The 14523-nt window shown below is 42.2% G+C and overlaps 1 protein-coding gene across 3 annotated transcripts in view; it reads right to left on the reverse strand.

Moving 5' to 3' along the window:
* Positions 1–14523, reverse strand: part of vps33b (VPS33B late endosome and lysosome associated) — a 51617-nt gene that overhangs the window by 15599 nt on the left and 21495 nt on the right. For 2 of the 3 annotated variants that reach the window (XM_063071024.1, XM_063071023.1), the window contains exons 6-14: positions 13261–13306; positions 10293–10387; positions 9610–9714; positions 8133–8229; positions 6271–6348; positions 4384–4457; positions 2731–2817; positions 2097–2187; positions 681–755 (exon numbers count right to left, since the gene is read on the reverse strand). In XM_063071024.1, the coding sequence (XP_062927094.1) occupies positions 681–755; positions 2097–2187; positions 2731–2817; positions 4384–4457; positions 6271–6348; positions 8133–8229; positions 9610–9714; positions 10293–10387; positions 13261–13306 (748 nt within the window). The remainder of the gene's footprint in view (positions 1–680; positions 756–2096; positions 2188–2730; positions 2818–4383; positions 4458–6270; positions 6349–8132; positions 8230–9609; positions 9715–10292; positions 10388–13260; positions 13307–14523) is intronic. The other variant, XM_063071025.1, reaches the window with a different exon arrangement.

The raw sequence follows: 14523 nt of genomic DNA on the forward strand, positions 1-14523 counted from the left end.
AAATCCTGGATAGACTACGCTTGGAATATTGTTTTCTGCTCTGGTCATTTCATTATAGGAAAGATATGAAAGCTTCAGAGAGAGTGCAGAGGAAATTTACCAGGATGCTGCCAGGATCAGAGAGAATGCCTTATGAGGATAGACTGAGCGAACTAGGGCTTTTCTCTCTGGGTTGAAGGAAATGAGTGGTGGCTTGTTGAAGGTGTACAGGACAAGAGGTGTGGAAAGAGTAGATAGCCAAAGATTTTTCCCAAAGCTAGTATTTCTAAGGTGATGTGATCAAAGGTAAATTTTTTACTTTACACACGGAATGGTGGATGTGTGGAATGCCCTGCCACAGGCTGTGGTAGAGGTAGATACATTAGGGACATTTACGAAACCATTCGATAAGCACATGGATGAATGAAAAATGTTGGGCTATATAGAAGGGAAGGGGTAAGTTGATCTTACAGTAGTTCGAGGGTCAGCAAAACACTGTGGACTGAAGGCCTGTACTGCACTGCACTGTTCTATGTTCGATGGTTTTATAGCTTCAGGCTTTCTAAGTCCCAGTTTGGAGTCAGTTGTCACTGCTTCTTCACCAACCCAACTTCCCTCCCACTCTGCATCACCCTTCTGGATCCTGGGCCTTCCAAAGGATTGGCCACAATAAACACGGAGCTCCTCCCTTTGAATCGTACCGTGCTCAGACTTCAGCAACTCCTGAAAGTCCTGCTTTGTCTTCTTCTTCATGATCGACTCACAGGCTCCAATATCTGAGAGGAAAAGGAACAAAGGGTTTAAGACAGCAAGTCCAGAGTTTACTTACACTTTAATTATAAACCAAACCCAGTTGTTTTTTTAGGGGATACTGGGAAGTTTCAAAGTTCAAAGTAAATTTATTATTACAGTACATATATGTTGCCATATACTACTTTGAAATTCATTTTCTTGCAGGCATATATAGAAAATACATAATAGAATTTTACAAAAACTCTACATAGACTGACAAACAAATGTGCAGAAGACAATCTGTAAAAATGAAATTAATACTGAACATGAATTGTAAAGGATCATTGAAAGTGAGTCAGATGGTCTTAAAATTAGTTCAGAATGGAGCCTGATGGTTGTAAGGTAACAACTGCTCCTGAACCTTGTGGCATGGGATCTAAGGCTTCGGTACCTCCTGCCCAATGGTAGTAGTGAGAAGAGAGCATGGCCTAGATGGTGAGGGTCTTTGATGATGGATGCTGTTTTCTTTGTGGCAGCTCTCAATGTAAACGTGCTCCGTGCTGGGGAGGGCTTTGCCAGGGATGGACTAGGCTGTGTCCACCACTTTCTGTAGCCTTTTCCATTCCTGGGCATCAGTGTTTCCATAAGAGGCTGTGATGCTTTGTATCTATAGAAGGGGAAGGGGGGAGGGAGGGAATGTATTAGAGCCAGAAGGTGAAGATTAAATAATTCCACTGTCAATGAACCTTGGTAATTACACCACTAATTGTGCAGGAGTGGTCAAAAGTAACAGCGTGGTCAGTGAAGATGAGTGTTTTTTTCATGAATGGTACTGGTCCCAAAAATCTTTTTGCCAGCACCTTCAATTAATTCACCATATCTTCTTGACCATTCTCCTGAAATGCACTAGATAAACTCCTGCATCCATTTCTACCCCCTGTTCTGGCAATGTCTCCAAAAGCTGTGACCTTTTGGCTGGACAAGTTTGGGGCAATGAGCTAAATGTTTATTTCTACCTTCATCACATTTTCAAATCTCAGCAAGAAAGAAACTGAATCTTTTATTTACACCTGTTGTTGGCTGTACAGTGTTTCGGAGAGATCCAAAATGAACAACTGGTTGGAAACATCAGCTTAGGATAGAATGTGAGAGAATATGGGATGTAATATATGATGTGTGTGTTTTTAGAAGGCAGTGGTGACTCTAGATGTCTAATCCTGGTGTAATCACAATAGACTAATGTTATAGTCTTTGTTCACTCAGCCTAAGGTTACACTTCTGACAATGAGATACTTTCTCAGTCAGTGTAGATCCTGACACCAACAATTAACCACAACAGCACAGTGCCCTTGTGTATCACAAAATGGCTGACCTTAGGTACTTACGAAGACTCAATAATCGATGCTCCTGCTTCAAGCTCTTTAGTTCTTGAGACACAAAGTCCTTCATTTGTTTAATGTCCATCCCTTGGCATTTCTGCGTGGAACAACAAACCAAGCTCATTCACACCCTGACTGTGCCCTCCTTTCCTATGGTGAAGTTTTTCACCATAACTTCTGAAGGGGCTTTTTCTTTCTTCGTTCTCTCCCTGACCGCATAGTGTTCCAGTTTCATCCCACATTTCAAATACATACAGCTTAGCAGGTTAATTGGTCACAAGGCTGTGAGTGATACGGGCTCATTGAGCCAAAACAGGCTGTGACTGTGCTGTATCTCTAGATAAATACTGGCTACGTCTTTCTCCTCCATACTAACAAGAGTCATTTGACAAGGAATCGTAAACTTCCACCCTCTGCTTAAGTTACTAAATGTTACCTCAGTGGAGGCCAAGAATCCCGTTGCTAGCTCTACTCCACTCTGAATTTGGGAAGATGCTGGTAAAGGTCACTAACTTATCTTCAGAGAGGTATTAATGCAGACCCTTGGTGCATTTGTTTCAATAGGAACACCTTTAATTTCTAACAAAATACAGTTCATAAATGCAAAATGTTCCTCCCACTCTCCTCCACTGATACTCACATCATATTGCTTTTGGAGCCTTCTTGCTTTCTGACTCAAGAACCCAAACACGTTGGAGAAGTGTTCATTCCGAATCTCTCTGAAAACCTGGAAAAGCAGTAACAAGTGTAAATAAAAGATTTAACTTCTTGCTGAGATTTGAAAATACATGACAAAGTAAAAAAAGGAACACACTTCAATCGCCTAACAATCACAAGACCCAAACTTGTTCACTCAAAAGGTCTCAGTTTTTAGAGACACTGCCAAAGCAGAGGATAGAAGTGGATACAAGAGATGATCTAGCATGTTTCAGGAGCAGGGACAAGAAGATATGGTGAATGAATGGATTAAAGGTGTTGGCCCAAAAAAGGTTATTGGGAACAGTATAACATCTATCCATGACATTCCCTTAACTTCTCTTGCACACTTAGTGATTATTCCTTTAGTACTGGTTTAATATAAATTTTAACCAACATAACTAGAGGTAAGCAGTCATCAGCTCTGTTCAGTTCTATCAAAATATAACGTTTGCAGGGCAGAACCCTAATCTGTAACTTGATCAGCCCAAAACATTAAACTGCAAGTTTAAAAAAAAACAAAAATAAAGATGTGACATTGAGTGGTTAAAAGTAATCCGAGTGTCTAGAGCAGTCCAGAGTCCAGATGAAGGATCTGAATAATCCAGGGCAACACACACAAAATGCTGGAGGAAATCAGCAGGTCAGGCAGCATCTATGGAAATGAACAGACAATCGATGTTTCAGGCTAAGACCCTTCATCAGGATTGGAAAGGAAGGGGGAAAGTGCCAGAATGGTGTGTGGTGGGTGGGGGGGGGGGGAGTGCCAGAATGGTGTGTGGTGGGTGGGGGGGGGGAGTGCCAGAATGGTGTGTGGTGGGTGGGGGGGGGTGGTGGTTGGAGTACAAACTAGAAGGTGATCAGTGAAGCCAGGTGGTGGAATGAAGTGAGATTTCCCTGCATATATGTTGCCTGATCTGCTGAGTTTGTGCAGCACCTTGTTTCTGTTCTATCTTCCAGAGCTACCGGGGAGTATTCCATGAAATGCCAAAAGTTACTGATCCCGAAGAATCAGAATCTTCTCAGTGGTGTAACACCTCTAAGGGAGCATTCCTTTCTGAACATCGGCACTGACAAAATTTAATCAAGCAAGCAAGAAATCAGAAATAGGACAGAGTTGCCAGGTTGTATTTTGGACATTTTTCTGGTGAAATGAGTGGTGAGAGGAAACATTAGGAAGGGTGACAAATCCAACAGTTTCAGTGGTACTAGACATACTGCATCAGAACAATTGCGAGAAAGTGCTGAGTGCACATGTGGCCAATTAATTGTATGGTGAATCAATAGGGTCTCCTGTGTGAAGGAGGCACTCCCTTTTGGGCAGGGGCCAAATATGCATCGACTTGAAATATCCACTCCTAGTCGGCAGGCCTGGTCTGTAGCTCCAACACTGTAAGTTGCCCAGCATGTACCGTTACTAACATGATTGAGTAAAATTATACTCAATTGCAGTTCTTGCTCCTTGCATACACAACAAGACTATTTTTCAGTCAGGTGTAGAGGTTAAACAGCTATTACTTCCCCATCAAATGCTTGGTTTGTAATGCAGTTTGAAGTAACTGTATTAGCTTCATGACCATTTAAAGGTTTCTCTCACCTTATCCTGGGAGTTCAGTAACAGTTTCACACTTTTATCTGAAGACGTTACGTCAGAGCCAAAGTCCACACTCCCTGAAATTCATCAAAGATTCCAGTTCATTTATTAGAGAAGCAGATTTGTTTTCTAGACCTGTAGTTCAAGACACTGTGAGACAGCAAGGTGAAAAGTGGGACTCCTCAAGTTCCTATCCAGTCTGAAAGTCTACCAACACAACAATCTGAAATTAATTCCATTCAGTCCCCTGGCATTCTACCCTTGTCTGTCCAGGGAAACATGGACCTAGGCCATGATACAACTCTCTGTTCACCCACATCACTATCTTCATCTGTGAGTGTCAGAATAGCAAAGTTTAATACCCCATTCCGCAACACCAGTTCACTGGAGAGCACTCAAAAACAACTTTTGGACAAAGATGTTAGATATAGTGATTTGCATTTATAGTGATTCTTCAGAAGGCAAGAATGAGGCATAAAGTGGGTGGTTACAGCACATTATTAAGTGTTACAAGAACAAAGAACGAACAAGTCGAAAACAAAGAAAAAGCAGTCGTGATTGTCTCATACTCTGAGTAGAGATAACCAGATTCCAGTGACAAAAATTAACCTATAAAATAACCAGATTCAAGTTGTGTGACACCTGCAACAGAAAAGCTGAGAAGCTTCTAAAAAATACGGAAACTGCTAGACCACAATTACTGGAAAATTTACTGAACAATTACACATAAATAGGTGATTATTTAAAAAACTATAAGCAAGCATAAGGAAGTTAAATTACAAGAAAGATAACAATTCTACACCCTAATCTAACAGAGATGGTTCAACTTCCAAAGCATCATCTTTTGGGCTCAATCTTAAAACTGAGGCCCAACCTGCCCACTCAACCACAATATTCTGACTCATTTTAGTTCTCCACCTAACATCACTAAATCATATTATTTGCTCATAATTTAACTGAAAAAGACATGATTGTCCATATGCCTAATGGCCCAGTCCTGCACCACCCTGTGTTGCAATGAGTAAGTAAGCCCTCTGGGAAACATTTACAATTCCTGATGGGATATCTTCAACAATGGTGAAACTCGGAGGCAAAGCTGAAGTACATCACGCCTCTGTCGCCATTTATCACCGGTTTCTTGGTCCTTTCCTGTCACATACATGTACACTCAGTGACCACTTTATTAGGCTCCTCCTGTACCTAATAAAGTGGTCAATATGTGTATATTTGTGGTCTGCTGCATACCACTGGTGTAACATGAGGTTATTTGGGTTACTGTCAGCTTCCTGTCAGATTGAACCAGTCTTGCCATTCTCCTCTGACCTCTCTCACTAACAAGGAGTTTTCGCCCACAGAACTGTCACTCACTGGATGTTTTTTGTTTTGCACCATTCTCTGTAAACTCTAGAGACTACTGTGCATGCAAATCCCAGATGATCAGCAGTTTATAAAATACACAAACCACCCAGTCTGACACCAACAATCATTGCATGGCCAAATTGTCACTCAGAGCAAATTTCTTCCCCATTCTGACATTTGGTTTGAACAACAACTGAACCCCTTGATCATGTCTACATGCTTTTATGCATTGAGTTGCTGCCACACAATTGGCTAATTAGATATTTGCATTAATAGTGTACAGGTGTACCTAATTAAGTGGCAACTGAGTGTATGTATTTCTATATAATTTATTTAATTGATGTCTTGTACTCTAAAAGGTGGCTGTACACCTTTCACAAGTACTGAGGTTCAGTCTCTAACATGTGGTCTACTCGATCCTTCTTTGCCCACCATTGTTCCCTGTCGATTCTGTGAGGAAAAGGAAGAGTATGTAGCGAGCTCACAGCTAGCAATGGAACACAACACACAGTACAGGAGAAAGCCACCCACCACATTTGATTCGGAATACATCATCCACAAGTCCCTCATAAACAACCTGCGAACACATGGGGCTAACGTAATCCACATCTGCAGAGAAAGCACATACGTCTGAAAGTGAAACCTGACAAGGTAATAATGGGAAATGGAATTTCCAGACAATCTTAATTATTTATTTATTGAGATACAGTGTGCAATAGGCCCATCCGGCTCTTTCAGCCTCACTGCTCAGCAATGCCCTGATTTAATCCAAGCTAGTCACACTACAATTTACGATCCCCAATTAACTATGGGAAGAAACTGGAGCACCCGGAGGAAACCAAGCCGTTGAGAGGAGGAGGTAGAAACTCCTACGGACTTGGCAGGAATTGAACCTGGGTCTTTGGTGTTGCAATAGCATTAAGCTACCATGCTGCCACTGCTAATTCCATTCTACTCACAGTGCAGTGGGTTTACTGCCTAACATGGTAAGGAGTATAAACAATCTGCTGGAGGAACCCAGTGGTTGAGCAGCATCTGTGGGGGAGGAAATGTCTATGTTTAGGGTCAAGCTCTGCATCATATCTCATCATGAAAAAGTCAACAATTCCTTTGCCACACGCAGGTGGTGTTGCTCACCCTGCCGAGCTCCTCCAGCAGTTTGGTACTCTAGATTCCAGCATCTGCACTCACTTGTGTCTCCACGGTGAGGAGTGACCCAAGAAGACCACAGACACACAGCGGATTTTAGTCAGGAAGACAGTATGTATATCACAACTGTCATTAGCATCCATGGGGGAAAATGGATGCAGAAAACATCATCAGCTGGCACTAGTGTGTCTGAGGCCAGATAGCCTATCCCGCTTCCATTTCTGATGCCCTTGGCTGTGATGGGTAGAAATCAGTCAGGTTTTCTTTGGGTGATGCGTTGTTTATCACTGATTCTGGCAAAAGACCACAATATTCAGTCTGCAGTGTTAGGATGTATATGGAGATGAATGATTAGACCAACTGGAGCTCAAAGGTACCTTTAACTTGGGTAAACACCAGGAAATCTGCAGATGATGGAATTTCAAGCAACACACATAAAAGTTGCTGGTGAACACAGCAGGGTCTCGGCCCGAAACGTCGACTGTACCTCTTCCTAGAGATGCTGCCTGGCCTGCTGCGTTCACCAGCAACTTTTATGTGTGTTGCTTTAACCTGGGTATATTTGATAGAGGCACACTTAACAGTCCCTCTGAGTCCCAGAGGCTGAGCAGATGACATCTTCAAAAGGCAATGCCCCAAAAAGGTGACACCCATCATTCAGGACCCCCACCACCCAAGTCATGCCCTCTTCTCAATACCACAGTCAGGGAGGAGGCACAGGAGCTTGAAGACACACACCCAATGCCTCTTCCCCTCCACCATCAGGTTTCCGAATGGTCCAGGAACCCATGAATGTTACCTCACTATCTTGCACTACTAATTATTTTTATACTTCTTATTGTAACAGGTACTTTATTTTATGTATTGCTGCCACAAAAATAACAAATTTTATGACATGGCAGTGATAATAAACCTGATACTGATTCAGACACGGCCCACAGCAGAAGCGTCCCGCTTCCTGGCTCGTCTCTAGTGCCTCAACCTACCTATACGGTAGAAAAGACACAACACCCAACAGGTGGATGGGCAAGTCTATGCTGATACTATGGGAGTGGGAGGGATGCTCTTTATAGGCCAAGCGCAGATCTACCTTAATCATTGGTGAACATGAGCATTACATACTAAAGATTCACCAGATATTTGTAATTCATTAGTGGCTTTATAAGCTGCAGCAGAGTGCAAGGGTTTTGGTCTGCGGTGATTCTAACGGAAGTCATCACTTTTTGTACTTAATGCTGTTGCACCTCGGTCAATGAAGAAAACTCGACCAATGCTGGCCGGCTCTGGTTTCCGTTCATCCTCTACCTCCTCCACAATTTCTTTCCACAACTGGTAGGTCATCTAAACCAAAAAGAACAGGTGGGTGTGAAAACAGGGCCGAACCACGAAGGGCGTAATGAGAAACAGCACTTGTAAGGAGAGAAAGAGCAAATCAGAGAACTCAGTGGGAAGTGAGAGAAAGAAAAGAAGAGGGAGAAAAGAGTAAGAGGTGACAGTGAATGAGGAACCAAGACAGTGAAATCACGAGAGCGTGACAGCACAAGTGCAAACATTGGAAAGAGAACAAGAATTCTAAATGCAATGTATACAAGGGAGAGAAACACCCTCTACACTGGCCCAAAATACTGCCACAACAGGTTAAAAATTGTTTGAAATTCCCTTCATCATGGAACATTGAACACTACAGCACAGTACAGGCCCTTCAGCCCACAATGTGGTGCTGACCTTATAACTTACTCTAAGATCAATCTATCAAAGTCCTCCATTCTTCTATCATCCATGTGCTTATCGAGGAGTCTCTTAAATGTCCTCTACCACCATCCCTGCATGGTGCTCCACACACCTACCTCACTTTATGCAAAAAAAAATTCTAATATTCCCCCATACTTCCTTCCAATCATTTTAAAATTTTGCCCCCTTGTATTAGCCATTTCCACACTGTGAAAAAATCTCTGGCTGTCCACTATATCTATACCTCTTATCTTGTTGTTAAGTCACCTCTCATCCTTCTTCGCTCCAAAGAAAAAAGCCCTGGTTTGCTCAACCTGTCTTCATAAGACATGATCTCTAATCCCAGCAGCATCCTGGTAAGTCTCCTCCGCACCCTCTCTAAAGCTTCCAAAGAGGGCGAGAGCAAGACAACACAGGTTAGATACAAAATAAAGCTCCCTCTACACACTCTGTCTGAAATTCATATTGCAAATGTCCATTTTCTAGATAACCTCGAAGCCCGGAATTGACTTAAAACATGATGTATGTGTGAATCAGTGCACATCAGGATCTGAACAGAGATCCTGAAACCTCAATGCACGTAGAATCCTTGTCATCATCAAAGTCCTCATGTAGGACAGATTAGGATTACACTGGCAAAAGAACTGCATTTAATGTTGTCAACTGATAATCAGAAGGCAGAGACTTCATGGCCCACTTGGCTTGAACACATGATATAAATTGACACCTAAATCCTGGTTAATTCTGATGTTATGGGATTAGATGCTGCTCAGGGTTGGACAGTAACATTTTATCTCTGAGACCTGAATCCTAACAGACCAATGTCTGTAGCAAACAACACTAAGTAAATGCCAATCAGCTTCACTAGCACAAGTTACAATGTTTACTAGATGAACGGACATATGATATTCTATCTGCCTGTCTTATGATATCCCTTGAATAAGATTTCTAGGGTTGATCCACTTTCATTCTAATTTCATGCTCTATTACCTTTGCACAGCGACCAATCCCGTAGGTCTTGGAGAATGGTCCAAACAGAGAGTGCAATGTGTGCAAAGCCTTTGCCACTGTATACATCCAGCGATGGTCACCTTCCTGAGGGCAAACACAGTGGCATTTAAGTTGTCAGATTCTGCATCAGCCTGAGCCCCAACCTCAATAACATTCTAAAGCACGATCCTAGAATGTGACATATGGGGCAGCATGGTGGTATAGCGGTTAGCATAACACTACCGAAACAGTGATGGTGAATGGGGTTCAACTCCTACCAAAGTTTGTAAACAGCTTGTACGCTCCCCCCATGACTACATGGGTTTCCCCCAGATGTTCCAGTATCCTCCCCCATTCCAAAGACATAACTGTTAGGGCTGGTAAGTTGTGGGTATGCTTTGTTGGCACTGGAAGCATGGTGACACTTGCAGCCTACCCAAGCACATGCTACAGCAGCAGAAGATCACAAACATACAACTGGGCAAACCAAACAAAATAGGTTTAGCATTCCTCCATAAGGTGCTGCTGGAAGCCTACCTCCACCTGCCTTACCCAACTCAGGCTGTTTGAAAGCACGCAAACGAAGCACCTCGGGACAGTTCACTGCATGGAGAGCTCCAGGCAAGGAGAATGGGCAGACAGGAGTTTGGACGAATAACAAGAACGTAAAGCACACCGCTCACCAAAAAATAGTCACGGAAATACTCAGGCAACTCCATGCTTATGATGTCATCATCCAGGGGGAGTAGGTGAAAGGACCACTCATCACATGTCACATCTGCAAAACAAGTTATAAAATGATTACAAAATGCTTAAAAACACCAAATCTAGATTAGAACACAGAATAGTCCAGTACAGGAACAGGCTCTTCACAATGCTGTGTCGACCTAATTAACCTAGTAAGTGAATGGATGCCTAAACTAATACAATGGATTCCAGTTAATTGGTATAAAAAAAAGACAAGCTACCTCTTAACTGAGTAACAATTTATGTATTTAAATTAAACACAAAACAAATTAGAACATTACCAATATCTCTCCATACTATAAAACTCGGTATTAGTCGGAATGCTTGAAACTGCAGTGAGGAAAATAGTTCTGAAATGTTTTACTGCTTATTTCTCACCAACAATCAGTGACAAAAATCATTGCTTTTTGAACACAAACACAATCAAGTGACGCTATCATTGTACACCATCCATTCTATCCAACAGCCTCTTAAACATCTCTACTGTATTTGCCGCCACGACCACCCATGGCAGTGCATTCCAGGTACCCACCACTCTTTGTGTGAATAAAATTTACCCCATACAAAGGAGGGAGGAGAAGATGGCGGTGCGACACAGCGCGCGCGGCCTCTCCGGTGAAATGATATATTTGTTAAATGGGGCTGTGCACGATCCTGATTTGATGGAGACGGACATGAGAAGCACGGAGGAACATCTGGAGAAACTTCTGAAAATGCCCGCTTCACTGCCGCTGCTACTGTGCGATCGAGAATCTCCGGAGGGAAGGCCCCAAATCCTTAGCTTTGCCTGTTGCTGGCGGCCGGGGCTAGGGTCGAAGCGCTCGGCAGAGATGGTGCTCGGTGCTCAGTGTCGGAGGGCTGGTTGGACACTCGAAGTTTTCGGACCGACTAAGAATCGGTCTGTGGTCGGGTGCTTCCAGGGTGCTGCATCGGCAAGTTTGCTGCGCTGGAGGTTCATGGCAGGGAGAGTTTTTCTTCCTTCTACCGTCTGCGTGAGATGTTGGGACTTCCGAGAGACTTTGAGACTTTTTTTGACCATGCCCAAGGTCTGTTCTATCAAATTACAGTATTGCTTTGCACTGTTGTAACTATATGTTATAATTATGTGGTTTTTGTCAGTTTTTCAGTCTTGGTCTGTCTTGTGTTTCTGTGATATCACACTGGAGGAACATTGTATCATTTCTTAATGCAAGCATTACTAAATTACAATAAAAGAAAACTGCGTGTCCTCATAATCTAATCTATTTAAAAACTGATCACTCAAAGCACAGTGTAGCGTCGAACAGCCACACAAACGCATGTGACTGATGCGAGTTAGAAACTATTCGCCAACAGTCTCCTGCCTCAATTAAACAGCATAGTGTCCAAAAGAAACCAAAGGGAATCCAGGCTATTTTCTCTATTTGGTTTTTGTTCTTTAAGAGTTGATCCATTAAATGGCTGCCCCAATTAACCGACGGCCCAGTAAGTGGAATCACTATACACCTGCCTTCACCATCCATTCTACCCAACAGCCTCTTAGACATCTCTACTGTATTTGCCTCCACGACCACCGATGGCAGTGCGTTCCAGGTATCCACCACTCTTTGTGTGAATAAAATCTACCCCATACAGCCCACACCTCTCCTTTTGATTGTTTCCTAGTTGCCCAGTACTGAGCTAGATCTTTTCTTGAATTTCACGCTTGAATGATCAAATCTGCATAGTTTTGCAAACAAATCAAAACCAAATGTAGTCGTCCAGTAAAATCAAATGACAGGGCAGGGGCAGCAAATACAATTCAGACCACAACATTCAAATTGCAGACTTAGTCCTTAAATCAGAATTTGCCATAGCCAAAGAGTTACATTCAGTGGCCACTTTATTAGGTACTCCTGTGCAACTACTCGTTAATGTAAGTATTTAATCAGCCAATCATGTGGTTGCAATTCAATGCATAAAAGTACGCAGACATGGTGAAGAGGTTTAGTTGTTGTTCAGACCAAACATCAGAATGGAGAAGAAGTGTGATATAAGTGACTTTGACATAGCTGGTGCCTGGTGGGGTGCTTTGAGTATCTCAGAAACTGCTGATCCTCTGTCTCTTTCACACACAACACCGTCTAGTTTACAGGGAATGGTGCGATAAACAAAAAATAAAATCCAGAGAGTGGCAGTTCTGTGGGAAAAAATGCCTCGTTAATGAGAGAGTTCAAAGGAGAATGGCCAAACTGGCTAAAGCTGATAGGAAGGTAACAGTAACTCAAATAACCATGTGTTACAACAGTGTTGAACAAAAGAGCATCTCTGAACACATAACACATCGAACTTTGAAGTGGATGGGCTACAGCAGCACAAGACACAAAGATACACTCAGTGGCCACTTTATTAGGTACAGGAGGCAGCTCCATCTTCCCACTGCAGAGGATGCAGCAAAGGAATTTAAAGTAGAAATGCTGACATCTGTTGGTATTGGTTTATTATTGCAGTTCTACCAAGACACAGTGAAAAGCTTGTTGTGTATACTGTCTATATAGATCAAATCAAGGCCCAATGTATTGAGCTAAAATAAGTTAAAATGATAACAATAAGGAATAAAGTGTAAAAGCTATCAAAAAAGTGCAATGCAGTAAACAATAAAGTGCAAGATCATAGTGATCATAAAGTACGTACGTTATAGTTTATAGTCAGCTCTAGTTCAATTGAATCACTTCACCTGGGTTATCTGTCATTAATAATTGAAACCCGAGGACAGCCAAACTTGGTCTTGCTTTAACATATCCTCAGGAAGATAGCCCTTCCTCAGTACAGCATGAAATTTAGTGTTTAGCTTAAACAGAACTGGAACCCAAACATTCCTTTCCCAGTACTGCCACCTGGCCAAGAAAACAGACAGTGCAATTTTAGAGAAGCAACTAGTCTTACCTCCAAAGATGCCCTCCTCCTCCAGTACCGTCTCACACATATAGAACTGGAAAATATTGACATTAGTTACTATATATTTCCATCACCGTATTATCGAATCAAATTTATCATCACTGACATTTGTCATGAAATTTGTTGCTTTTAAAGTTCAAAGTACAGTTATTATCAACGTATGTATGCAGTACACAAACTTTAAATTCATCTTCCCAGCCACAAAACAAAGAAAACTAGAGAACCCATTCAAAGAAAATATCAAACACCCAGTGCGCAAAAAAAATGTCGCTCAAACAGCAAAGTATGAGTGAAAATACAGAATATAAGAGACATTGAAACAGTCTAGAAATGTTCAGTTTAGTACTGTTGTTCATCAGTCATTTTGCAGTAGCAGTACAGTGCAAGACACAAAACATACTACAAATTACAATATTCACAAGTAGTGGGAAAAGAGAACAAGATAGTGAGGTAGTGTTCATGGACTGTTTAGAAACCTGGTGGTGGAGGGAAAGAAGCTGTTTCTAAAATGTTGAGTGTGTATCCAGGCCCTTGTACTTATTCCCAGAGAGCAGGTATCCCAGAAATGTCCCGGATGATGAGGGTCCTCAATGACAGATCCTACCTTGGGGCATCACCTCTTGCAGATGCCCTAGACACTGAAGAGGCTGATGTCATTGCAATGTGCATGAGTTTCACAAACTGGACACTACCACTGCATCCAATTACTGTCATAGTCCTTATCAAGATGCAGCTATTGATGGACATTTCCTAGCTGCCCCTTGAATAAGGGCACTCCTCCGTTTTCGTGGATGTTTGCGAAGAAAAAGAATTTCAGGTGTATATTGTATACATTCCTCTGACATTAAATGCACCTATTGAATACCAACACACTGTCGTTTTGAACACCATTGTCTAGTGGAGTGGTCTCCCAAAATAATGACTGTGCTTAACAAGCTCCATCCCTTGACCTTGGCTGATGAAGATTATGGACCTGGTGACTGCTGTTTCCGAAACCCTAGCATGGTTGAAGAATATTTACTACATAGGTTTAGGCTGCCTGATCAAAGTGAAGATGACAATGGTCAATTGATCCTGATGACCAGATTCTGAGGTGAATGAGATTAGATTCAAGCATGTAATTTGTGTGACTATCCTCCACTCACTGCTTTTTCCTGGAGAAATTACTGCTTATACTGGCAGGTTAAACAGACTCTAAAAGGATGGCTATGGGCCCCACTCATATCATCACCATCACCAGGGGTTACTTGA

This window comes from Mobula hypostoma, chromosome 18, assembly GCF_963921235.1.
Source record: "Mobula hypostoma chromosome 18, sMobHyp1.1, whole genome shotgun sequence".
NCBI lineage: Eukaryota > Metazoa > Chordata > Chondrichthyes > Myliobatiformes > Myliobatidae > Mobula > Mobula hypostoma.